General features: G+C 50.4%; 12 protein-coding genes across 12 annotated transcripts; 6 read left to right on the forward strand and 6 right to left on the reverse strand.

Annotated features, from left to right (window-relative positions):
• Positions 1-68: 68 nt before the first annotated feature.
• Positions 69-1,450, forward strand: N7496_008322 (FAD/NAD(P)-binding domain-containing protein; the record flags this gene model as incomplete). The annotated part of the gene is made up of 2 exons (XM_056701241.1): positions 69-315; positions 378-1,450. 2 exons carry the CDS (start codon positions 69-71, stop codon positions 1,448-1,450), a joined length of 1,320 nt encoding a protein of 439 aa, XP_056553304.1.
• Positions 1,451-2,145: 695 nt separating this feature from the next.
• On the reverse strand, positions 2,146-4,249 carry N7496_008323 (flavin-containing monooxygenase; the record flags this gene model as incomplete). The annotated part of the gene is made up of 8 exons (XM_056701242.1): positions 2,146-2,579; positions 2,631-3,033; positions 3,103-3,200; positions 3,262-3,357; positions 3,415-3,572; positions 3,631-3,840; positions 3,892-3,969; positions 4,035-4,249. 8 exons carry the CDS (start codon positions 4,247-4,249, stop codon positions 2,146-2,148), a joined length of 1,692 nt encoding a protein of 563 aa, XP_056553305.1.
• A 522-nt stretch (positions 4,250-4,771) lies between these two features.
• On the reverse strand, positions 4,772-5,747 carry N7496_008324 (uncharacterized protein; the record flags this gene model as incomplete). Its single annotated transcript, XM_056701243.1, has 4 exons — positions 4,772-5,076; positions 5,138-5,262; positions 5,314-5,540; positions 5,604-5,747. The coding sequence occupies 4 exons, from the start codon at positions 5,745-5,747 to the stop codon at positions 4,772-4,774; spliced, it is 801 nt and encodes a 266-aa protein (XP_056553306.1).
• A 330-nt stretch (positions 5,748-6,077) lies between these two features.
• Positions 6,078-7,640, forward strand: N7496_008325 (DUF3500 domain-containing protein; the record flags this gene model as incomplete). The annotated part of the gene is made up of 6 exons (XM_056701244.1): positions 6,078-6,350; positions 6,407-6,489; positions 6,544-6,753; positions 6,813-6,948; positions 7,002-7,169; positions 7,233-7,640. The coding sequence occupies 6 exons, from the start codon at positions 6,078-6,080 to the stop codon at positions 7,638-7,640; spliced, it is 1,278 nt and encodes a 425-aa protein (XP_056553307.1).
• An 862-nt stretch (positions 7,641-8,502) lies between these two features.
• Positions 8,503-9,121, reverse strand: N7496_008326 (cupin domain-containing protein; the record flags this gene model as incomplete). Its single annotated transcript, XM_056701245.1, has 2 exons — positions 8,503-8,646; positions 8,705-9,121. The coding sequence occupies 2 exons, from the start codon at positions 9,119-9,121 to the stop codon at positions 8,503-8,505; spliced, it is 561 nt and encodes a 186-aa protein (XP_056553308.1).
• A 357-nt stretch (positions 9,122-9,478) lies between these two features.
• On the reverse strand, positions 9,479-10,342 carry N7496_008327 (fumarylacetoacetate hydrolase family protein; the record flags this gene model as incomplete). The annotated part of the gene is made up of 1 exon (XM_056701246.1): positions 9,479-10,342. One exon carries the CDS (start codon positions 10,340-10,342, stop codon positions 9,479-9,481), a length of 864 nt encoding a protein of 287 aa, XP_056553309.1.
• A 2,174-nt stretch (positions 10,343-12,516) lies between these two features.
• Positions 12,517-13,548, forward strand: N7496_008328 (metallophosphoesterase family protein; the record flags this gene model as incomplete). Its single annotated transcript, XM_056701247.1, has 1 exon — positions 12,517-13,548. One exon carries the CDS (start codon positions 12,517-12,519, stop codon positions 13,546-13,548), a length of 1,032 nt encoding a protein of 343 aa, XP_056553310.1.
• Positions 13,549-13,977: 429 nt separating this feature from the next.
• Positions 13,978-15,619, forward strand: N7496_008329 (uncharacterized protein; the record flags this gene model as incomplete). The annotated part of the gene is made up of 6 exons (XM_056701248.1): positions 13,978-14,091; positions 14,149-14,298; positions 14,352-14,484; positions 14,536-14,751; positions 14,822-15,540; positions 15,593-15,619. The coding sequence occupies 6 exons, from the start codon at positions 13,978-13,980 to the stop codon at positions 15,617-15,619; spliced, it is 1,359 nt and encodes a 452-aa protein (XP_056553311.1).
• Positions 15,620-15,713: 94 nt separating this feature from the next.
• N7496_008330 (uncharacterized protein) lies at positions 15,714-17,045 on the reverse strand (the record flags this gene model as incomplete). The annotated part of the gene is made up of 1 exon (XM_056701249.1): positions 15,714-17,045. One exon carries the CDS (start codon positions 17,043-17,045, stop codon positions 15,714-15,716), a length of 1,332 nt encoding a protein of 443 aa, XP_056553312.1.
• Positions 17,046-17,354: 309 nt separating this feature from the next.
• On the forward strand, positions 17,355-19,271 carry N7496_008331 (alpha/beta hydrolase; the record flags this gene model as incomplete). Its single annotated transcript, XM_056701250.1, has 1 exon — positions 17,355-19,271. One exon carries the CDS (start codon positions 17,355-17,357, stop codon positions 19,269-19,271), a length of 1,917 nt encoding a protein of 638 aa, XP_056553313.1.
• Positions 19,272-19,855: 584 nt separating this feature from the next.
• On the reverse strand, positions 19,856-22,040 carry N7496_008332 (putative MFS phosphate transporter; the record flags this gene model as incomplete). The annotated part of the gene is made up of 3 exons (XM_056701251.1): positions 19,856-21,249; positions 21,309-21,451; positions 21,556-22,040. 3 exons carry the CDS (start codon positions 22,038-22,040, stop codon positions 19,856-19,858), a joined length of 2,022 nt encoding a protein of 673 aa, XP_056553314.1.
• Positions 22,041-24,074: 2,034 nt separating this feature from the next.
• On the forward strand, positions 24,075-24,437 carry N7496_008333 (uncharacterized protein; the record flags this gene model as incomplete). The annotated part of the gene is made up of 1 exon (XM_056701252.1): positions 24,075-24,437. One exon carries the CDS (start codon positions 24,075-24,077, stop codon positions 24,435-24,437), a length of 363 nt encoding a protein of 120 aa, XP_056553315.1.
• Between the last annotated feature and the right edge of the window lie 1,052 nt (positions 24,438-25,489).

The following is a 25,489-nucleotide window of genomic DNA, read 5'->3' on the forward strand; positions in this document are numbered from 1 at the left end:
TTGAGAAAATAGAACCAGTCAATACAGCCAGCAACATTTTACGACCATCTTATCCAACTATTCGCACAATGCACGCGGTCGTTCAGGACCTGGAGATATGCATCATTGGGGCGGGGATCGGCGGTACTACCACCGCTCTGGCACTTGCAAAGCAGGGCTTCAGAAATGTCACAGTCTACGAGAGAGCCCCAGCTTTGGGGTTTGTCGGCGCGGGAATCCAAATGGCACCCAACATGGCTCGCATCTTAACGAAGCTTGGGGTATGGGAGCCCATCGCCGATGATGGGGTAGCTATGGAATTCTACAGCATCCGAGGTACGGCCCATTCATTCGTACGGACCCTGCATATCACAAATGGAGAACTGACAACCTTGAAGAGGGTGCGACTGGGAAAAATATGGGACTTGTGGATTGCAGCAATATTGAAAAAGACTATGGCTACCGTCAGACCGGTGGTCACCGAGCAACCTTGGTCAATAATCTTTATGACGGATGTGTGAAGAGTGGAGTGAAGTTCTGCTTTGGCTCCAGCATCGATACCACCCTAGACTTTACGGGCAGACCGACTTTTACGGTGACCACTGAAGACGGTCAGTCACGTCAAGTGCAATGTGACATTCTGCTAGGAGCGGATGGCATCAAATCTCAAACCCGTGTGGCCCTTCTCAAGCACCTCAATGTGACTGCGGGCGTCAGAGAGACTGGGCAAGCCGCATACCGTATCATGTTGACGCGGGACCAAATGAAACATGATCCAGAGCTTCTCGCTCTACTAGACGGAAACGAGACCATTCGTTGGATTGGAGAGAAGCGTCATATAGTCGCCTATCCTATCTCCCAACGGAGCATCTACAACATTTCGACCACGCAGCCCGATGTGAATTTTGCAGCTGAAGCCTCGGCGACTTATACCACGAAGGGTTCCAAAAAAGCAATGCTCTCTGTGTATGGCGATTTTTGTCCCCTCGTCTTGCGCATGTTGGACCTTGCACCAGATGAGGAGATCGTTGAATGGAAGTTGCATGTCCATGACCCTCTGCCTACGTGGGTTTATGGGTCTTTCGCTCTGATCGGCGATGCCTGTCATCCGACTCTGCCACACTTGGGCCAGGGCGCTGCCCAGGCCGTTGAAGATGGTGCTGTTCTTTCCATCTTCTTGGCTGCTCTCCCTGATGCCTCCCCCATTAATATTAACAAAGCTCTCGTGGCTTATGAACGGGCGAGGAAGACGAGGGCAGAAACCCTCGTCAACTTGGCTGCTGAGTCGTCTCGGGAACTTCATCTGGGAGTTGGCAAGGCACGCGAAGAGCGAGATCGACAATTTGCAGCAATGAAGACTGGCGTCCCAGGCAAGGTTCCGGATAAGGTCATGGATGTAGATGTCCATAGAATGACCTACGGGTTTGACTGTATGCAGGATGCGCGGGTCAAAGCTGTGTCGGTGCTTTGATATGACTGCTGGAATGAAACCATTATTAGATTAAACACGGCTTGACAAATGACAATTCCTTCATGTACGATGCAGCCGCTTCATTTTCAAGACGTCAAATTCCCCGACTGATAACCAGGCGATTATCGCATATGTAGAGCCACAGATAAGATGCAGTAGTGATGAAGCTAAATATGATAATGTGACCGATTGATTAATGAAGCCATATAGGCATATGCCGAAATTCAAGACCTGACAGGTGTAACAGGCTGGTGCCTGCGTGTGGTCTTGTGTATCACATGGCCTTTTCTGCTACTTGACCGCCCTCGGGAACGAGATAACATACCTCCTGCATGTTTTCCTTCCCTTCTTCACGCTTTTGATAGACAATGTCTGGAGTAGCTAGTTTGAATCAATATTAGCTTCAGCCCTTCACAACAGGAAAGGTATCTTCTGGATTCTATGGTTTATATCGAAAGCAATTTCTAATAAGTGTACAATAGTGGGAAAATAGGTCGATGGGCCAGGGAGTGGACAAGAAAGCCGAAGCGACCTGGACGCCAGATCCACGCGGAAAAAACCATAGGAGAAAGTAGAGAACGATGATTGATTGACTGGAAAGATTGGAGCTATTTGAAAGATACGATGTACAGGAGGCCGACCAGCCTGCGCCCTAACGGCAGATTGCAAACATAACATAAAGAGATCCCAACAGACTAGTACTCGTTGTAGCCCTTCTCTGGGTCATCTAAATACCGGGTCGTATCTATACCTGTTTCCTCCCTTACAGAGAAACCGTTACCCAAGTACCGGAAGCGATTGTTGCTGGTATAAGTGTAGTCCCAATCCTCATAGCGGACATCTGTCAGCATGTGGAACCAGTGGATCCGACTTCCAGGATGGACGGCAATCACAGGCCCATCAATCTTTCCATTCTTGAACCAGCTGCGGCACCGCGTGGCCCACGCTGTCCGTTTCATATACTCGGTAGTGTGGATTTCCATGTCCCGGATGGCATCAGCCTTAGGCGCGACCGCTGTGATACCTTGTGTTTGCATTTTCTTCATGAGGTTGATGAGATATTTGGTCGTGTGCTCAACGATGGGTAGCACGCTGCCATGTCCAACGGGAGCGTTGGGTCCGAGGAACACTAGACAAGTCAATACAGACTGAAAGATTACCGCTAGAAGGAATTACTCACTGAAGTAGTTGGGGAAATCAGCAGCAGCCAATGAAAGATACGCGACGGGCTTCTCCTTCCACTCTTCGGACAAACACTTGCCCTCGCGGCCGACCAAATTGAACCGGGGCGCGAAGGACATGTCGAAACCGGTGGCACAAATGAAAGAGTCAACATTCAGGACCTCACCAGTGGATAGAACAATGCCCTCCGGTACCACCTTTTCAATCGTGTCGGTCACCACGCGCACATTTTCTTTCGTCAAGGACTCGAGATAGCCATTGCCGGGAGTTGGTCGCCGGCATCCGACTGCAAAGTCGGGTAGCAACGCCTTCACCAACCGCGGGTCATTGCCTAGCTTGGTAGTCATCTCATTGCGTGAATATTCCCGTGCGTCAGCCTGCTCTTTGCTATCGGCGATAGCCTGGGTTTCTTCATGTTAGAGTCGTAGAGGCCCACAGATGGATTTTTTTGGCAGGTCTGGGCGACTTACAAATCGGAATCTCACATTGAGCTCCCCTTCGACATCCTTCCTGTACTTGAGATACTCCTGCGGGTTCTCGCGGAATGCCTTTTTCTGCTCTTCGCTGACTATATCCATTTTTGGTCAAGTGATGGTCCATCTCGCATTAAGCTCACAGGGGATACATACACTCAAAATTGGATCCTCCAGGTCCTGCATGATTCTGGGCAAATCCGGCAGTAATCCAGGTAGGGGAGCGGATGAAAGTCGTAAGCGATTTCACATCTGAAGGAGTCTGTTAACGATGAAATAAGTTCATAATATACCTTTGATCGTTCTTACCGGGTTGAATGGCAGGAACGATTTGCACTCCAGACGAGCCACATCCAAGAACAGCAACAGTCTTGTTGGTATAATCATAATCCTCGGGCCAAGCGGCACTATGAATGAGGTCGCCTTTGAAAGCGTGCAGGCCGGGAATATCGGGCCATTTCCAGTTGCTTGGTTGGCCATACCTATTAGTTAAATCTGGACAGGTGACAACCACGGGGAACCTACTTTAGAACGCCACATCCGTTAATGAGAACGTGACCCCAGTCGTGAATGATCTCTCCAGTCGAAATTCTCTTTATCTCCAGGTTCCAGATCCCTTTCTCCTCGTCCCATACTGCTCCAGTCACCAAATGGCTCAGACGGATGTACTTGTACAGTTGATACTTGGTGGCCACATTCCTGAAGTACTCCAAGATTTCTCCTGCTTGGGAGTAACTGCAATAAAAGTCAGTTGGCCCTTCATGAATGTTCTCAACATGATCTTACAAAGTTGACCATTCCGGATTTGGCTCCCAAGTGTACTGATAGCTGTGCGAGGGAATGTCACAAGCACATCCCGGGTACCTGTATTTACTGGGTCAGATCTTGCAACAGTGATCACTGGTAAACAATTGAGATTGAATACGAACCTATTTTCAAACCATGTACCTCCGATATCCTCGTTCTTTTCGTATATTTGCAGCTCGTAGTTTTTCATGTGTGATTCCATCTGACGTGCAACATTCAGACCGCTAGCACCGGCTCCAACCATCAGCACTCGAAGCTTTCTGGGCGTACCCAACAGCTCCTCCTGAACCGTATACGCAGCGCCGGAGGAAGCGCCATTGGCCTGTATATTTTCCATCTTCTGTGGTGTAGCGTGAACGAAAACAATGCTCTAGGTGAAGGGAGGGAGAGAGTCAACCATCGAATCGAAGTACTCTTTATTTCCTATCTGGAAATATTCGATTTGATTTGCTACCCCGCCGGAATAATAGCAATTATGGGGCTACCTGGCGCCCGCCAAACTGCTGTGACTTCCTGGTTTTTCGTTCCCGTGGATGATGTGGGCTCAGCCATTTCTCTCCACGGGAGCCGGAGGTACCCATCATCGGTCTCGGATCTATTGGGCCAAGGCCACCCCCTGGGTGGCGGCGCAAGCCCGGTATGGCCCCCGGGACCGTAATTCATGCCACTCGGTGTCCTGAACTCATAGCTAGCAACTGGATGGGCGGGATACCGATGGGATAACAATCATACGGGTACGCCCGAAAATCTCCGCGAGGACTTGCTCACATTACAGTAGGAGCTATGTTGATGTCCACTTTGTATTTTTCTCTAAATAAGATAGTCGTCTTTGAAAGAAATTCGAAACACCAAGTTAAAATTACTGGCTTTCCACACCCAGCGCAGCCAGATTGCGCTTCACTTCCTCTTCCAACTGGCGAACATTAATCACTGCTGGTAGAGGATTCTTATTCCACAATGCAACCTCGACGCTGGCATCGGACAGTGCCTGGACAACTTCAACTCTGTTGCCAAGTTGGATAGCCGCTTTGCAATGACTTTGTGATTGACGAATCGCACCTTGCGCGAAAATTCCCGAAGCAAGGACCAACTCCTTTTCTTGAAGGGCAAGGAGGCTATTACCGCTAAGGAGATACCCGAATACGGCGGTGTTGGCATAGTACGCTGGCAGCCTATTAGTACTCTGTCCAGATCTTGCTCATATGATCAATACGAGCAAACTTACAGATGTCTGGGAAATACTGATCCAGCATCTTTCCCACTTCACTATTGCCAACTCCCCGGTAGACTTTCTGAAATGCTGACACCCCCTCTGTTGCATAATCAAATTTATCAAACCCAAATCTCAACCTACAAGTCAGCATGGGTATATCCAACCGTGAGCATGTCACATGAACCCACCTAGGCTTAGTAGGAACCTCGTCGATTCCTCGCTTTCGCAACTCACCAACTAGACCAAACACCGCTGGCATGCAAGAAGGAAATCCAACAAACGGCGCGGCAAGTGCAAGAGCTTCTCGAACAAGAATAAAAGTCTCCTTCACATTTTCATCCGACTCGTCCTTCGTTGCATCCTGAAACAGAGCGGATACTGCATCTCCGCGTTTCTGGGCAACAAGCATCGCACTCTGTCCATACTCAGTTAGCTAAGATGAACTTAGAACACTAGATTGGTCATCGAATCAGTGTACCAAAAGTGCAATACTGAAATTTTTATGAGAAGACGGCTGAACTTTGCTAATTTTCTCGTTCAAGGCCAGAAACAGAGAGCTGTCGTAGGGCGCCGCATCTTGGGCAATATTGGCATTGGTGAACTTGGCTGCGAAATAATTCATGTTTTCGGTGGGGGACGAGCAATGATAGTGGTCAACTGAGAGAACTTGGAATCATCCGATAGAGAAGACATATAGCTAGTGTGCATTGATTTCGTCTGCGAAGGTGATGTGGGGCAACAACCACGGAAAACAACATCCCATCCCCGGAAGGAGACCAAGCTCCCAGCCTCATGTGACGTTCTCCCCCGGTACCCCGGAAATATTTTAGTCATAGAATGAAATGACAAATAAAATGATTGAATAAAACAAGGGACCAACGACAGTGCAGTGCCAATGCTAGTTTTGAAGGCGTGACTTCTTTCTATTCCCCTTCTAACCAAAATTGCAACTATGGCACCGTCGGTTTCCATACTCGAGACCGCATCGCGGGGCAGTGAATTTCGCAACTTTATTCCTGAGCCAGGACATCCTCGTATTGATGGACTTGACCAAACCGATATCGAGACTTACTCCAAGAAGATTGCGAGTGATCCGCATGTAATTCAAGTTTTCGATAAATGGAAGGCGGAGCTCAGAGAACCATTTTACGGGATCACGACCGACGGACGGCGCAAAGAGGGAATTTTTAAAAGAGCCGATGAGGGTGCTCCGGTCGAGGAAATGGTATTCATTTGGATAACAGAACCCGCGTTAAGGAATATTCATTGATTTTAGCACAGGTCGCTGCGGCCACGGAGCTCCGAGCTCTTCTTTCGGAGCAGGAGCTGCGCATTGCGAGCCACGACATTGATTCGGATGCATGGTATACATTATTTTCCCGGGTCTGAGATGATATATCGCTGATCATCGATAATAGGAGAAAATGGTCCAATCCTGAAGTTTTAATTTTCAAGTATGGTTTGCAACTTCAGTCTCTGGAGTCATATAAAATCGAGGCAATCCTCAAGCTGGTAGAGGCTAGTTTGAGCAAGACGGGGTATTACAAGCTCAAGGCCGCGATGGAGACGAACCACTTCCTCGGAGAATTATGCAACGCAGCGCCTATTTTGAATCGACACAGCTACCAGTGAATATACACTTTCGGCTTCTAGCAATTTCTTTTGGGGTGCTGATCGTGATAAATAGATTCTCCTTATTTGGAACGCCCTCCGCAACTAAGCCGTGGGGCTTTTCCCTCAATGGACACCATGCCTGTCTGAATATCTTCATTTTGGGGAGACAGATGACGATCAGCCCGGTCTTTCTCGGTGCTGAACCCAATGTATGTTTGTTGACCTACCAGATCGACGGTGTATACTGAACCAAGCAATGCAGCAAATCGACGCCGGGCCACAAAAGGGGCTGACACTCTGCGCTGAAGAGGGGGCCTACGGATTAGAATTGATGAACACTCTCCCGGAACAACTTCAGCAGAGGGCCCAAATTTACAAGGAAATGTATACCGACGACATGCCTCCCGGCCGCTGGAACCCATACGACCAGGTATGACTGACACACAGCACAGAAACAGATCAGTGTTACATATCTGACTAGTGATGAATATAGAGGCACCTCGGAGGCGCATTCCAAGACAACCGCATCATCCCTTACGAAGGCGTCAAAGCCACAGAAATGCCGCTCACACAGCAAGGTCTTCTGTTAAAAGCCGTCGCCTCGTTCATCATCCTGCTCCCGCCTAAGGCCTTTGAGGCCCGCATGCAGCAAATCAAGAGCTATCTCCACGAGACCTATTTCTCTTGGATCGGAGGCTTCGGCGATGACGATGCGTTTTACTTTCGCATTCAAAGCCCTGTTATTATGGTCGAGTTTGATCATCACTCTGGGGTTTTCCTGCTCAATAAGGTCCCGGCCAAATATCATGTTCATACCATTATAAGAACGCCGAATGGGAATGATTATGGACGGGAGTTGTTGAAACAATTTCGAAATGGAGTGCAGGAGCAGAGATTTTGAGCTGCTCTTACTTCTACGGAACCACATGTATTCTTCTGGCATGACATAGATCATACTTTTGGACTTGCTGTGTCAAATGCCGCTCTCGGCTACGTTCTATAAATGATTTCTCATGAAATACCGGTAAACAGGGAATACTTTTATTTACTTAATCTTTACTAATGCGCAATTCACATTTCAACGGTTTCATTAACCTAGCTCAGGTTTGAATGTGTGGTTTTGCTTAAGATGTGTAGAAATGTCGTGGCCTTGCACCTGGTCCTTCCAATTTACTGTAGCGGCATTAACATGCTAAATAGCCGGACGGAGATCTAAAGAGGACACAACTGGTAGAAATCCCAGTGTGGATCTTTTTAACATCAAACTTGAACATCTGAGGAAATCACCATCAAGTGCATCTGGGTACAAAATTTTCTCAGAATTACTGTATGTGATGCAGTCAGACAGGGCTTCGCATTTGTCAATTTACATGACACCCAACCTATTTGACTACTTCTCAAGAGGATTTAGGTTTAGATTATCACATTATATATAGGCCAGAGTGTGCTCCTCGGCTGAAATGTTCCAAAGAGTGTCATCTCCGTTTGATCGGATAATTCCTAGAAAGCATAGATCTTTTGATAAAGACGTGAGCCATACTACGTGAACACTCGTTTTGAACAGGGTGAGTGTCTAAATGGACTCAAGGGCTTGGCATATCTAGCTAGAAGCGACGTGGGTTTAATCTCTTGAATACTTTCATTGCCCGAGTTCCAGGAGTTTTCGCCTTGACTAAAGGTGATGAAGCTATGCCTATGTTTCTGGGAACCTGACGCCGCCACCTGCTAGACGATATGACTGCAGGCAACCATCCATGTTTGCTTCAATCAGGCAGATACTCCTGCTTGAGTTCATGACCGCCAATTCGGGCGTTCTCACTAGATACGAGGACAGCCAACATCCTGGCCGGCTTGGTATTCGACGGGTTTGTCCAACGATGCATCGTTCCACGCTGTACGACAGTATCCTGGAGGGATCTGTTAGCAACGCCTACATTGCGCGCGATCATAAAGGGAGGGACGTACTCCAGGACAGAGCAACTTTTTCTCCCCCGAGTCGAGCTCCAGCTCGATCTCCCCTTCGATGACGACCACCAAATCGATAGAAACAGTCCGATGCATCTTCGACTGAGCTCCAGGGGTCATATCAATATAAACAGAGTTGACACCACTATCGACTACCACATTCGGGCCTTCTTTACTACAGGAAGTAGCTTCGGTGCCGTCGTATGCAGCTTGATAGAGTTCGAGATCGGTATTTTGGTCCAAGGGGGCAGGTGCCCGAGGCACAGTGTATGCCCTTGCCACCGAGTACCCACGGCGCTGATGATGGAACAAGTCCGGTGTTGGCAGAAAGACACTTTTTGCCTCGTCATTGTGGCCAGTGATATAGCGAGTACAATCGCGAAGGCCAATGTCGGCGGTTGCGCTGCGGCTAGACATTTTGTTATGATAAATTTGGTCCACTGGTGGTGCTTCAGTATCTGGCGCCACAAAAAATGAGCAAAATATCTTGGTAGGGAAACCGTAGGCCTTTCTTTGGAGGGGCGGGACAGTATCATACGTTTTAAAGCAGACCTGGCCGAGGCCCGCGGATGGTCATCGAGACCCCCGGATGATACGGAGGATATTATACCACGATGTTCCGTTCCTGTGTCAGCCGGAACTTGTTGTACTTAATGCAAAATTTTTAAAGGGCTTTCTCCGACCACTCGCTTCAGAATGATGTTAACTTGATTTCTAAACTGAGTGGAGGTTTCGTTCTCTTTCTATATACACATTCATTCAATCAAATCGTACTCATCGACTCTCATACCGAACTTTGTTGACCAGTGTTCCTATCTGATCGATCTCAACCGAGATCTCATCCCCATTGTTCAAAACCACCTTGGGGTCATGGAAAAAGCCAATACCAGCGGGTGTTCCCGTCAGGAGGAGAGTTCCCGCCTCCAGTGTCGTGCCCTGGGAGAGGAAGGAGATCTGCTTCTTCACGTTGAAGATCATGTCCTTTGTATGGCCATCCTGTACAGTTGTGCCATTATGAACGGCCTTGATCGATAGGGTCTGGGGGTCTTGTATCACGGAGGAGGATACGAGGACCGGGCCGATCGGACAGCTGGAGTCAAACCCTTTGGAGAAGCCCCACTGGGTGGTTTCCAATTGCATCGCCCGCGCGGACACGTCATTTGAAGCGGTATATCCCAGCACGTAGTCCAGAGCTTCATCCTCGGGAATGTCACAACCGCTCTTCCCGATGACGAGACATAGCTCGGCTTCGTAGTCGCTCGTCCCGTCCTGGGCACATTTTGGGATATTGATCGCTGCCGGGTATGGGCCAGATAGGCTAGTACGTGGCTTGCTGAAGAGGGTGGGGCTCTTGGGAAGAGCCAAACTGGCTTCCTTTGCATGGTCCACATAATTAAGCCCTAGGCAGCGGATATAGTTGCAATCGTCTCGTGAGACCGGGGAGAGCAGCTGCTTGACGTGCATCACTTCCATAGTTACACGGCCGTCAAATATAGTGCCCTTAACGATGTAGGCAGCGATTTCCGCACCATGAACGCTATCCCGGCCAACATCGCGAGTCGTGTCCACCAGTTGGCCGAGGTGGACCTGGCTGTCCTCCACAGCAATGAAACGAATTAGATGGGTCCAGGATGGCATTGTGAAATGGGTTGAGTATCAATTTTTTCCCTACTCAAAGGACGATAGCTTAATAAATACCCAGCCGAAAGGACGAATGACCTATAGATGGTGGCCGACCCTTCCTACTGTGGACTCTGCTTCAGATCCGTGGCCCCACCCCGGGACCCAAAAGTTCACAACCATAACCCCGGGTTGTTGCACAGAACCCGTGGGATCCTCGCCAGTCCGCGGAATTACTTCCGGTTGTCTTTAGATGTAGCACCTAACATGAGAGAGTTGAGATGAAGGATGGGCTTATCAGATGAAAGAGAAATGAGATTGAAGATTGAGGCTGATGGTCAGAGATAGACCTAACGAGAGACTATATACTTAAGATAATTGATAGGAACTAACACAAAAGAAAAGCATACTTCAGACGACAGAGGTCCGGAAGAAGTAAACATGAAGTATGGGTATTACAATCCGAAGTAGGCTGAATAGGAAAGATCTGTTGAAGATAGGAAGGAAGGAGATCTCTCGTCAGGAGCATTAGAGCTTGACGGCTCAGGGATCTATTAAGATCATGTGACCAGAAACCCTGAGGACTGTCAGTCTCCCTCTTGTATTTGAGAAATTACAAAGTAGACGCGATACATGATAGAGTAAACCGCATTTAACCGCATCATCCTAAAAGAGCTGGCCCATTCCCATATAGATGCAATGGGTAGAAATACAGACATTCTGTTAAACAGAGACACTCACCTTACTAACATAGGGGCGCTAGTGTTCACAGATTAAATGACCCTATGGGCCATACCAATTTGGGAATAGCCAGAAGGACGCTAAGAAACAAACGCTGATTGGATGTAAAAGCATCGGGGTGGTGAGCAAGCACTGAGTGATCACTTGAGCCTTAGTCATTAATCACATGACTCTCCTTACCTGATCGCTGAGGCTGAGCCCGTGCTGACATTTACTCACTGAGCCTGAGTGTGAGCGCCCTCATAAAAGCAGCGGCAGCCGAGATAGGAAGCCCCACCCGACAGATATTATGGCGCATATATGTATTCCACAAGTGATCTAGTTTTAGAGAGGCTTTCATCTAGTTTTAGAGAGGCTTTCTACCTCCTTCTCTTCATGCAATAATCGCAAAATATGGACCAAGCAATGCGCTCGGGATTTGCAGGATAGGGAGTATCGTGCGACGGAGCCACCGAAAATGACCAGTGAACCACTCTTTCACGTATAACAGCTTCTTGTCCTCCTGTTGGCTCGATCTTCTCTTAGTCTTGAAATCGGAGGATTCATTCTAGTCTTAGCTTTGATCAAAACACCACATCGATCAAAGCCCAGGATTAATAGCTCCGTCCCCGCACGCTTGCTCCGCTCCTTGCTCCTCTTCAAAGATTTTTGAGGACCTAACTAGTCGTAGATTCCCCAGAATTAATAACTCGTTTAGTATCCACCAGATCTCGAGTTAGCTATACCCTATCCGATACGAGGTATCGCTCATAGTCGTCATAATCACTAGAGCCCGATTCGAACCTAGGTATATATCGTAAACGAACCTTTAGTGAACTTCTATCTTCTCCGTCTACCTAACGCGTGGCTCGATAAAGAGACACTAATACTAATAAAGGCCCGGATAGCTAAACCCGCTACCGCGATGCGTAATTTTACACTATAAATCCTTGCTAAGTATTACCAGGAAGTTATCTGATTTATGATACCAAGCCTAAGTAGACTCTCTTCCTTGGCCCCAGAAATGAGTTTTTAACATAATATGACCCCGGAAATCTTCAACGCTGTAAGATATCAGTATTTCAATCTTCGATTTTCCTGGAGAGCTCTTAGATCCGCGCAAATCGTCCCCCTGTGACGGAATCGAAGCGGAACTTCACTTAGCTAGGAAAAGATCAGGATCCCAGAACATGCATTGAAAATGTGTCTGATTATTCGGTATCTTATTCATGTAGCAATTATCCTTCCTCTTGAGAAATACTGTAGAATCCAAGTACCGTAGTTAGCCTAGATCTGTCGGGCTGTTTGTACACTGGGCTTCAACCAATAAGGAACGCCCCTGGCAATTACGTAATTAGCAATCCATCGGGATTCCGTACGGCCCGACCTACCGTGCCTTATTCAATTTGAAGCCAAGTTGGACAAAAACGACTTCCGCACATAATGATGCTTATCCTACGTCTTCAATAACAATGGCCACTCAAAAGCCTTCAAAGAAGGTATATCCAATCACAACATTTATCTCAGACCTACCGACCTCTCTTATCCCACAATCTTCTTCCTCATATTTGGAAAATGGCACTCAGAGCCGACGCTTGGTTATTGTGGGCGACGTACATGGAATGAGAAAGTCCCTGGAAAATCTCCTTGAGAAAATCGGATTTGACAAAGCCAAAGGAGATCATCTTATTTTGGCTGGCGACATTACCAATAAAGGGCCTGATAGCTCTAGTGTCGTTGATTTGGCGATCAAACTAGGCGCCAGCGCAGTACGAGGCAATCACGACAATGCAGTCCTTGATGCGGCAGCCGAGATAGTCGCTAATGGAGGCATTGATCGGTTCAAGGGCTTGATTGATGCATTGTCTACGCCTGATACTCCTCGAGGTGATCTGCCCAAAGACACAGCTCCTACTGAAGGCTCAGAGAAAACCGGACCTGCTACAACCAACATTAGTCTTCGACATGGCGCAACAACATATAGAACAGCATTCCAGCTTTCTGCTCACCAAATAAAATGGCTTGCTGCATTGCCATTGATATTGCGCATCCAGCTACCTCAGAATCTACCGTCCTCCCTCGGCAACAGTCTCATCGTCGCACATGCGGGCCTAGTTCCCGGTATCCCACTCGAAGAGCAGGACCCCCATGCTGTACTACATATGAGGAGCCTTATCCGGAAGCCAGGTGAGGAAGAAGGTTACACGCCAGATGAATCCTTTGGAGAAGAAGGCTGGGCCGCGGAATGGGATCGATGGCAAGACAAGCTCGCATCACCGACTACTGTGGTGTTTGGACACGATGCAAAGCGCCGTTTGCAGCTGGGTAGGTATACTGTTGGGCTGGACACAGCTTGTTTATACGGGAACCAGCTCAGTGCACTTGTGATCTCGGTCAACGATGCCGAAATCGAACATCAGATTATTTCAGTCGATTGTGCGGATACACCTGTGGCCCCAGCAGCGCCGGTCAAAGAAGATAACAAGGCGGCCGTTGATAAGTAGCGTGGGAATATAATACAACAGGCTCTGGCTTCCAAGCTTCATGAATTAGACTTATCATATACCCTAGACTGTTATTTCTCTAGTTGAAATTATATGATATCTGGTTGCATACCGAATTGGAACCGTCAACCGTATGCAAAGGCCCGTTCTGGGACTATGGTGGCACTCCACCATTCAAATATTATAGAAATTTGAAGTAGGCGAATTTTTTTTTTTAAAAAAAGATAGAATGATTCCAAAAAAACCGAGATTTGCAGAGTAAACACGCCCTTCCCAAAAGGGTGAAATTGAAGCTGATTATGTAATCCTAATTTGTCGCGTCACGGGTTTGGTTCAGCACGTCGAGGTCGCGCCTCACCATTCAAAGGACAAGCTCTCTGACGGATCAAGTCAGGAGTCATTGTGCCACATCTTAAATCTGCCTTGCTAATGACGACTATTTCACTGTCGCTGGCCCCGCCAGCATTGGTGCGGCTCCACGACGTGCTCATATGCCTCTCTAAATTCAGCGACACAGTCGCCATTGAAGCTGAGCATGATCTGGTAAGCACCCGCCCCTAGAAGTGAATTTGAAGACTCTCACTGATCATCCCAACCCAGCTTCGATTGAGTGCCCTGAACTCCACGAAGACTGCGTTTGCGTCGTTTGCGTGTAAGCGGGAGGTCTTTTTTGAGGCGTACTCGTTTGAGGTACGGCGGAGTATAGCCGGTAATGGAGGAGATCGATTCTATTGTCAGATTCTTATCAAGGTGAGTATTGTTGGTAATGTTTTTCTTGAATTCTGTTCTAATTGCTCTAATAGGCGCTCTTGTCGATCTTCCGCGGAAGAGTTGACCGGAATAAGGACACTGCGGTTGAGCGCTGTGATATGGAACTCCACGAAGATCCGCAGCAGACAGAGTGTCGCTTGACAGTGAAGATGATCTGCGGACTCGGTTTGTCTCTTCGTTTGCCCCATTGGGTTTTTCTCCTAATCAATGTTTTAGGCGTAATCAAATCATATAAGCTCACCTACGAGCCTGCGTCCATTCAGCACGCTGTTTTCGATAGAAGCAGAGCTACTAACCAGTGGACTGCGGACCCGCGATTCCTCAAGCAGGTCATTGAACATTTCAGCCTGTCTGCAGAACAGCTTGATATGTACTCTGACTCTGGCAAGGCGGTATTCACCAGTTTTACAACAAAGATTATGGACGGAAAAGGTATCAAATGCCCCTAGTCTACCTTCTATCAATAATTCAAGTTCTCATGGACATCGCTGACTCGACCAAGAGGTTCTCAAATACCCCGTGCATACCTCCGTCGCCACCGATAAGCGCGACTTTGAAGAATTCCTCGTCGAGGACAACATGCATATCGCCATTAATCTTAAAGACTTCAAAGCCGCCGTTGCCCACGCCGAGACCGCAAATGCAACTATAACAGCCCGCTACACCCGCCCCTGCAAACCACTGCAACTTGCATACGAGTTTGAAGGTGTTGCAGCCGAGTTCACTATTATGACCCGCGGCGAGCTTGACGGTGAGACTGCACCGACCTCCTCGCGTGCGGCAATCCGGGAACTCTCACAGCGGCAAACGCCCGCAGCGCCAATCTCAGGACGTCGACATGAAACATCTCGTGAAGCCACCCAAAATACGCAAATGCCCCCGCCGCCACCACGGACGCGGTCTATCAAACCGTTGAACGGGACATCAACGCAGGAGCACTTATCACGATCAACGGCTAGTGAGAGGCCGAGTGCGTCCGCGCTTTCTATGGAGTATGACAGTTTGTTCGTACCGGCGGATGATGACCGCCAGTGGGACGAGATGAATGAGGAGGAGGAAGAAGAACCGCAAGATATCTTGGGCTGGGATGCGAGTGGGCGACCGGATGCGTTCGAGGCCACACTCAGAGACGAGGAGCCTGATTTCTCGAGGGCAGGGACTAAGACCAATCAAGAACCGAAGGATGAGATGGGCATCCCGCCGACACAGCGGATCTCACAGGTTTGTTTCTATGAGTTGGCCCTTCTTGCGGATTGCAACTGACAGTTCATAGGTCCGTGGATTTGGCCTCTTCGACTGAGATGCTCATTATTGAGCGATATCGATCACATCTTCGTGTCAACCAAGGTGCGATAAATATTTAGAACCGGACCGGCAAGGACGCCGATAGCCGGTCACTCTGCAACAATCCAGCTTGTCGCGCATCCAGCGCCGAGGCCAATGACTCGCCCACCGCTAGCGGAAACAGCTTCCAGAGGGATCAAGCTGTACCGCCCGGCAACATTCCCTCGCCCATCGGTATCAGGTCCACAATTTCCATGCTCGCCCCATCCAAAAGAGGCCACCGTGCCATCACGCATCAGCACAAGCACATGTTCGCTTCCAACGGCCATTTTGACAGGAGGGGGCAAATTGTCAGGCGGGAGTTGGCCACGATCATTGCGACCCCATGCAATGAGAGGAGCAGAATGGGGTTCAGCAGACTCCTGAGAGATAGCATGTATATAAACACCATGCCAGCTTGCTCCAATGTTCGAGAATCCCGAAAATCTTCCATTCCCATCTAAACCCATATTCTGTAGAGACGCTGGGACGTCCAAAATACCCCATCGATTGGCCATGTCTCCCAGAACAACAAACTCGCCCTTTCCGCGATCTCCACAGACAACACTGAACTCACGCCCACAAACCGCACTCTGTGCTGCGAATGGAATTCCCTCGACCTTGGCCGGAGCCCAGACAATCTTTTGTGCTTTCAGAGTCTCGCCTAATTGCCCCTTCCGCGAACCGCCCCAGCCGTGAACGTCGCCATTCGACAAAACAGCGACCGTATGACCCATTCCACTAGCCAGTGCAACCACAGTCGTATCTTGTGGTGGAAAATCCGGGATAAACGATCCGGGCTGGACCACACTGTCACCAGGAGTGGATGTAGATTGTAGCTGGAGACCCAATTCACCCTTTGGATTTGATCCCAGAACGTACACCTTATCCTCGTGTACATTCGAATCAACCGATTTCCGCACGCTAGCAGCCAAGATACTCCCCTCCCACGTCGCAGACACGCACTTGAATGTATCAATGGGCGATCCCGTTGCAGCATCAGTCAGAATAACCCGTCGGAAGTGTAGTAGATTCTCTCCAGAATCAGATGTACGAGAACCACATCGGCCATCGGTGTTGCACCCCGCTGCATATACACAGCCGCTCTTTGTCAATAGGAGTGTGTGGTTTCCACCAGCGGCGATGTGGACGATTGCATCGTTTGTTGCTGGAGGCTCGTCGAAGAGGCATTGTGTAGGCGTGGAGACATCTTCTGTGTGGCCGAGGGCTAGTTGGCCGGAGCCGTTGGAGCCGAAAGCGAAGAGTTTCATTATTCCTTCCTCTCCTCTGCCAAAATTGAAAAACTTCTCACATTGAAGGAGATAGAAGTAGAGGGAAATAGTCGCGGGGCATCGTAAACATGTCCGGCCTTTTGGGTCACCGCCAGTGGTACCGCCTACCATATTGACTGGCCGAGTTTGAGCCGAGGCTCTTTGGCTTTTGGCTTTGTAGAGCTTTTGGGTTGATAATGTTTACTTGAAGTATAATTGTCCTTAAGACAGAACCCTTTCTTCCGACAATGTGATGGATTGCAAACTTTGATAGACACAATTGCTGTTTCCCCTGCAATGCCTGTGTCACGACACTATCTTAATCAATGTTACCTTGGCGCCTAATCCCTGCACTATGGCGCCAGCCTTGTGCCCTCCCGCGCAACGTCAAAAAGCTTCTGTTCCAGAGATGTTCAAGGAAAGCAACAACCTTGATACCCCATGGCTGACCTCCTCAAGAGCCCGGAGATGGAGAAGCAACCTCCCAATTCTAATTGCCGACGTCGAAAATGGTCGTGGATGACCATCTTCTGGTCGGTAGCAGGCGTGGGGATCCTGGGGCTAACAGGGTTCCGTGGTTTGCCTACCCCAGCACAGGGCTGGGCTTCAGACAACCACATCCACGTCCACCATGGGACTCAACTTCAGGTACAAGATTCGCCCTATGGATCATACCCACAAGAGAATGATCCATTCCATTTCCTCCCCTGTACCGCTGCCAGTCTTCCGCCGCCACTCGACGACCCAACCCCTCAGCAATCATGGGCCGCTCTTTTCGACCCAACCCCCAGTCATTGGAGCTGGGGTAGCAATGGCCAGGGAATCTACCTTTGTGGATACTTGGATCTCCCGCTTGACTATCACAACCAGTCGGATACCCGTATAGTCCGCCTTGCGGTGACTAAATTCCAGGTCGCGGGCTTGCCTCTGAAGAACGAGACCGATAACTCCCCAGACAGCTACAAGAGCAAGCGCACTCTCATCATCGAGCCCGGGGGCCCAGGCGGAAGCGGGACGTCTTACCTATGGGAAACTGCGGAGGAAACGACCAACCGCCTCAGCGACGGGCAACTCGATGTACTAGGCTGGGATCCACGGGGTGTCAATATCTCGCTTCCCTCTGGGGCATGCTTCCCTCAAGATGCACACCGGGATCGCTGGTCACTCCTCACACTTCGTTATCGCGAAGAAGCTCCCTCGGCGCAACTAGAAATGATGGACGCCATGAATAACGCTACTTTCTTTGCCTGTCAACAGCGCCTGGGTGATTTCGGTCGCTTCGTTAGCACGGCCTTTGTGGCTCGCGATGTCGATGAGATCCGTAAGGCTCTTGGGGAAGAGGAAGTCACCGGGTACTTTGTCAGCTACGGGACGGGCATCGGCCAGACATATGTTAATATGTTTCCCGATCGTGCGGGCCGTTTGATCCTCGATGGGACGGAGTACGTCAGGGATCACCGTCTGCAGGGTGGCTTTGGTTGGACCTCTCTCGACAATGCGACGGATGCATGGCGCGATGGGTTCCTGGGCGAGTGTATCACTGCTGGACCGGAGGCATGTGCACTCGCAAAACCCGTCTCTGACAATGACGGCCCCGTCACATTAGAACAGCTAGAAGGACGGATGGCCCGACTACTCGCATCTCTCCAAATCCGCCCTCAATCCGCATACACAGAAGCAGGCGGTCCCTCCTTGATCACTTACTCCGCGCTCGTGGAGAACGTGCTCTACCCAGTTATGTACAAACCGGCAAAATGGCCAAGTACCGCACAACTACTCTATGAACTGGAAGCAGGCAATGCAACCCTAGCAGCAACCCAGCTAGACCTCTCATGGAGCGACCACTCCGAGAAACCCTCCCCACATACCCCCTCAACCAGCGAACTCGAGATGCTCGTAATCTGCTCCGATTCCTACGACGCACCCATGCCCGACGGCCTCGAATGGTGGGACCAGCTATGGGCAAACATGTCCGCACAAAGCTGGATGGCAGGTAACTCGCGCTTTTTCGGAGTTCTGCCTTGTCGATACTACAATACCTACTGGGGCCGGCCGTCAGAGGTATACCGTGGTGATCTCAATCACACGCTGAATACTCCTTCTCTTTTGATTGCCTCGACGTATGACCCTGCGACGCCGCTGCGCAATGGGAGACGGCTTTTGAAGGAGATGGGTCGGAATGCGCGGTTGATTGTTCACCATGCTTACGGGCATAGTTCTAGACGGGACTTGTCGGAATGTACGGATCGTTTGTCGAAGGCTTATATTACGGATGGTGTTTTGCCTGAGGAGCAGGAGACGGACTGCTATGCTAATAAGAAGCCTTACGACCGTATCTCGGGCGATGACAGTGAGTAGAGTGTGATATAATCCAGTCACTTAGGTGGATCAAAGAGACGGGCTAAATTGAGAGCTTAAAACTTAGGACTGTAAATAAATTCAAACAATTTGATTCTTCGGGCTTGAAAAGCGAACTGGATATCTTATTCTTCTGTGATGGCAGCTTTCTACAACAAACCCCCACGAGATTATCGGGACTGGCAGCATTTGGTGCTCAAAAGCCAGGGTGTACAGATGCAAGATATTGCTCAAGAAATAGACCTTACAGTATTCAAACTTCTACTTTGATCGATAGAAAAGGTATTTAAAAGCCATGTAAAGCCATGATCATTCCAAGTGGGTATGTGAGAGGTATCAACGTCTAATTACAGCCAGGCAAAAAAAGGCCTGGCAACTCATGCAAGCTTATGCAATGTCCAAACAAGCAACGCAGCCAAGAGGTATATCCAAAAACAGGGGGATTTTCAAAAAAAACAAAAACAAGAATGGTCCCCAGCCAAACAATGATCCAATGGAAAGCGATAAAAATAGAACAAACCAAACCAAAATGTATATCCAAGTCCTTAGCTTTTCAAAAGCTAGAACGAACCAGCAAATGCAATTTACTCCTGCGCAGCAGGCTTCTCGTTGGAGAAGGTCTCCTCGGAGCCGGACTCGGCAGCAGGGGGCAGGCGGAAGGTGTCCTGCTTGTTGGTGGCAGACTGCTCCATAGACTGCTCCATACCCTTGAACATGGGGCTAGTGCGGTGGAAGTAGGTGTGCACGTGACCCTCGAGCAGAGTGTCGTCAGTATCGAAGACCTCATCGCTCTTCTCCTTCTCGGCCAGGCGCTGAGCCATGAGAGCCTCCCACTCGGTACGGTACTCCTCAACCTTTTGCTGGTAGTCCAGCTCGGCGTCGTAGAAGCGGCCCTTCTTCAGAACGAAGCGCTCGTACCAGGACAGGTGCTTGGGGTGGACGGCGGGACCGTGGTAGTCCTCCTCACGACCCTCGCGGAGGCACTGCCAGCGGCGCTCCTGCTCCTTCAAGTCGAGACCAGTAGTGTCGGGCAGGAAGGCCAGGGTCAGGACAACACCGGCCAGACCGAACCAAGGGACGACGTAGAACTTGGTCTGGGTGTCAATGTAGTTGTAGAGAACGGAGGCCAGCAGAGCACCGGCCTTACCAGCAGCAGCGGAGAGACCGTGGGCAGTCGCACGGATAGGGGTAGGGAAGACCTCGGCGGCAACCAGGAAGCTGACACAGTTGGGACCGAACTGGTTGAAGAAGGAGCTAAGGAAGTACATGGTCTGGAACTCCTTGATGTGGGCCGCAGACGTGTAGTACTTGTAGTGGAAAGCAGGGACGACGAAGAGAATGAAGCACATCAGGAAGCCGACAGTCTGCATCCACTTACGACCGTACAGCTTGTTATCGATCAAGAAAGAGGCAAGGTAGTAACCGCACAGGGAGACACCAACGTTGACCAAGTTCCAGAGCCAGGTAGGCATAACCGAGCTAGTCTTGGGGGAGATAACGCTGATGAACTCGCTCTGGAAGAGCTTGTTACCATAGAAGAAGACATCGTTGGCAAACCAACCACCGGCAGTGGCGAGCAGGCGAGGACCAAAGTACTTGAAGGTCAAACGGAGAGACTCGACATCGTAACCGGTGACGGAAGCCTTCTTCTTAGCAGCAACCAACTGCTTAGAGGCAGCCTTCATGTGATAGGCACGGTAGTAGACCAGCCATAGAGTGCCCACAGCGGGGATGGCGAAAGAGATGCGGTAGGTCCACTGAACAGAAACGGGGGAGTAGGGGTTGTTGCCGCTACCGTGGTGGAAGCAGAGCAGGAGAATGATCAGCAGAACCTGGTTGAAGAACTGACCCCAGCCCTGCATCAGGAAGGCACTGGTAACCTTGCGACCACGGTGGAGACGGTCCTCCTTGGTGGAAATCTTGCCAGAGCCGACGGCGTTCTCCATACCGGAGGTGGCAGTCATGGGATATTCACCACCTATAGTGGCCCAGTTAGACGCGCGGTTATTTCAAGCTAGGAAGGGATAAAGAACGTACCAACACCAACAGAGTAGAAAAACAGGGACCAAGCGTAGCAAATGACCCAACCGTTCTGGGTAACGCCCCAGGCGGCAGTAAGCATGAGCAGACCAATGAACATGATCGTGGCATCCTGAATCAGACCCCAGCGACGGCCAATCCTGTGGCGGACGTTAGCATATGCACGGTCTCTGTCTCGAGGGAACCCCATTGGACCCCGAAAGGACATGGCGTGAGTTTGTGGAGGAGCTTATTTATTACTTACCAGTCACCAACGAAACCAACCAGAATCTGACCCACGATAATACCGATGATCTCCAGATAATCGACGGCGTTCACCCACTGCTGGTCACAGATCTCGTGCTTGCTCCAGCAGGCGGGGAAAGTCTTCTGGAAAAGAGGCTTGATGTTGCCAATGGAGAACAGAACGTAACCCTCCAGACCGAGACCAGCACCGGGGAGAACCATGTTACGGAAGTAGTATGAAACCGGGGACAACGGGTCCTCCTTGATCATGGACCAGATGGTGGAAAGCTCTCTGCCGGCTTCCTTAGCGTCGTACGAGCTGACGAACTTGATCTTCTCGCCCAGAGGCATATCGGCCCAGTAAACACCATCCTCATTGTAGCTGTCCTCGGGACGGATCAGCTTGTCGAAGGCACCCCTCTCGTGGGCGTGCATATCCTCCAGCGGGTTGTGAGTTCCCGTCATATCGGGCCCATGGGGGGCTCGAGGTCCAAAGTCGGTCATAGTGACGGCGTTGACGACGAGATGTTGGCAATTGACTTCTCGTGGCTCCTCTCGGTGCTGCTTGGCGACGACCGGCGAGTATTGGCAAGTCTGGACGAGGAGACTCTACCGAATGAGGAGAGGTATATAGTCGTGATGACCACAATAAAGGACGTGGCTTGGGAGCCAAGGATGGCGATCTCGAGAGGTTTATATACGAGCCTGGGAGAGAGGGAAAGAGGCGGAAGAAGAAGAGACCACAAGAGAGCAGACCGAGCAGGCGTGCGCGCAGGCTCGTTGCTGATAAGTCAAGTGGCGGACTCCACTGGAGGTCGCACTTTCCGGCCAAGAAGAAGAAAAAAAAAGTCTGCCGGGGCCAGAAGTGGCCCACTCATGATGGGGCGGGGGATAATCCATTTTGGCCTGCACACCAGGTCGAATCTGGAGAGTCTATTGAGGATGGCGGAGTCTGGACGGGCACGACGAGAGACGCTGATTGAGCCAGAGGGGAGATGCGGCGACGAAAACAGCACAAGTGGGGAAGAAGAAAAAAAGAAAAGAGAATAGAAAAAGAAGCGAATGCAGGAAGAGCCGCCAGCCAATCAAGAGACCACGTGTTGGCAAAATGCCGTTCTGCTGGATGAGATCTGCTGGGTGGGGATCCACAACTGACCAGATGCAGTCCCGTTCGGGCGGGTTTCGGTCGGGGTTCGACGGGTTTTTCGAGTCTGACCGCCTGCTAAATTTGGCCGATCATCAGTGGGGCAACGGGTTTGACGGCCAGTCCGTCACCCTGAGATCTTCAAAGCGTTCGGAGTGTACACTGTACTCATTCCTTCGATTCCAGTCATCACAATTCTGATCCTAAGAATATGCGTTGTTTCTAACTAACGAGCAGGGCGCAGTATACAGGGCGTTATTCGAGTTTGTCCCTTGCCGAGTGGCACTTTCTTGGCGCACTAGAGACTTTGCCTCGGGTTGAGTGATCCAGCGGTACAGCATCTCGTCGCTCCAACATGCACAGATGGGCACACGTGCCCTCCTGCCAAGTGTAGCGAAGCGGGATCGAGCAGTTCAGGACCCTCTCGGAATCCTCCAGTGTGATAGGCGCATCCGGACCCCTCGGAATGTCAAGGGAGCCAATCTCCATCTCAACAGTGGTTCACCTCCTCGTGGCTTCTGTACCTGTGGCACACAGTGACATCAAAGTCTGGGTTTCAAGCGCGGAGAGGGTCCCAGAAAAAGCCCGCTGCAGTGCTGATGTACCATGATCATGCACGTCGTAACCCGGAATGGCCTAGTTCCCCTGACTCTGGAAACGCAGATGGCGGTTTAACTCCACGCTAATATCCCGGGGGCACTGATCATTGCTGGCCCCCCGCGAGCCAGTTAAATCCCCCGCTCTGCCCATGTGCGCGCTTCTTTGGACCTCTGCCGTTTCCCTCCATTTCCCATTGACCAACCACAGCCCGCCGGGCTCAACGACAACCTCCCAACTTGCCCGGTCAGCACCACGTTATGCGACACGTATCGCGTGCTTCGACTGTGGCCTTCCTTCCCCATCTCATCCGATGTTTATTTTCTGGGGCCATACGGAGTACGGAGCCTGGCACTGCCGGTTCTCGTAAAGAACTCGGAAGATTATGCCTCGTAACTGGCATTAACGATGCTTGGCAAAATCATCGCCGGACCAGTCAAATGCGACATCGATGAACATGTTTCGATATCATGACACCCGAATATGACCTCTTGAGCCGCTGCATGCGCCGAGAATTCATGGCATATGCAGCCTTGGCTGAGGCTTGCCATTGCTTGACCTCGCCTCCTCGCGCCGAAGTGCCGTACCAAGCACATCTAGGGATATTCAAGCATCTCCAAGCCTGGCCAAGCGAACGCCTTACGATTCCCTTGCATTGCGCAGGGCTATTAGGTCAGAAGTCCAGCACGTGGGCAGACTATCGGTTCTCGCTCGTCGGCTTAGCTTGTCAGCTGGCCCCCGACATACCGGTTTAAGCTGCAGTGCATTCTCATGCCTCTCGAGTCCTACTCTCTACAATGGCGAGACCGAGCACTTGGTGCATCATGCAGGGATCACTCGCAGTGCCCGAATATGCCTCGCTGCCTTCTAGAAGGCGGTTCGTTCCTTCGGCGCCACCGGAGCTTGCACCAAAGCAAGCCGGCGCACGACACACGGTCCGCCTGCAGATTGACTTTGGATCCGTCGCCAATGATGATGTACGGTCGATCATTATTATATTTTTGATTATTCTCAGGGGTTTGCAGCGTCGCGGCGTGGGATATCCGGACGATCTCGGCTCGGCAGTAGTCCACTCCATTATCCTGCAGCTGTCCGGACACCAGCTCGCAGTTCGCGCATACGATATACCATCCAATGAAGACCGTAGTGTGACAGGCTGAGCTAGACGGAGGGTCTCGTCGTCGAGTAGCTCCGTCATATCTGGTCTAGGGGGGAAACGCCACGCTACCCCCTGCATACGCCGTGGTTTCGTCTTTTTTCATTTTCAAAATTCCAGAATCCTTCTAGAAGGTTGCCTGGCTGGGATGTTTCAGCTCAGCCTTCCCTGGAGAGAACCTTGCCAGGAATAGCCATCCGCATGATTCAGATCTGATTTCAGAAGCCGATCCCGACCCTGATCCTGTCTAGGGCTGACAGAATCGTGATACTGCCGTAGCCAAAGCGCTACCTACAGATGAACCACGAGGCGACAACACGACTACCCAGTGGTCCCCCTCGAGATCGCACTATTGGTGATCTTCCTCTGGTGAGCACTCGATCCCTTTCAACCCCCATCCTATCATCAGATCCGCGTGTTCGTTCGTCTCGCTCGCGCCTTGCAGAACAAATGCCCTTTTTGGAAGTCCGCGCCAGTCTCTCGCCGGATCTGGATTCGTCTAGACCACGATCCTGGGGTCCTGGGGTCCTCCAGGCCGCCTTGCCGAACGGGAACGCCGTCGCTCGCTCGGGCGGTGGCTCTGAGGACGCTAGGCGTTGCCCGATGGTCGAGTGGCTTGATGATGGATCTTTTTCTGGGGAGAGTTTGTGAGATGAGGATCCGTGGTGAGCCGCGGGTGCCGGGGTGGTTATACTAACTTTAGTAGATGATGCAGACTAGGAGATATTATTGGGTAAGGCGTAGTTGGTATGAGTTAATTATTGCTTTGTAGTCGATAGTACGAGGTAGTTGGTTAGTCCTTCGTATATCGCAAAGTCACCTGGCATGGTGGATGGTTCCGCTGGCGTTGTTGAGTCGCTCACATTCCAGAGTTCGGGACTTGCCAACTGCCCACTTTTTGCACCCTCCAACCCTCAACTCACTTTCCAACCACATATTTATATACTCACGAATTATGACAATCAAATTATCTTCCATTCTATGAGCCCTTTTACTCCTGGTATATCGCATTAGAGATGACAAGCCATTATGCTGGTACGATCATGTCCACGACCA

Source organism: Penicillium cataractarum, assembly GCF_028827025.1.
Source record: "Penicillium cataractarum strain IBT 29864 chromosome Unknown utg000007l, whole genome shotgun sequence".
Classification (NCBI taxonomy): Eukaryota; Fungi; Ascomycota; class Eurotiomycetes; order Eurotiales; family Aspergillaceae; genus Penicillium; species Penicillium cataractarum.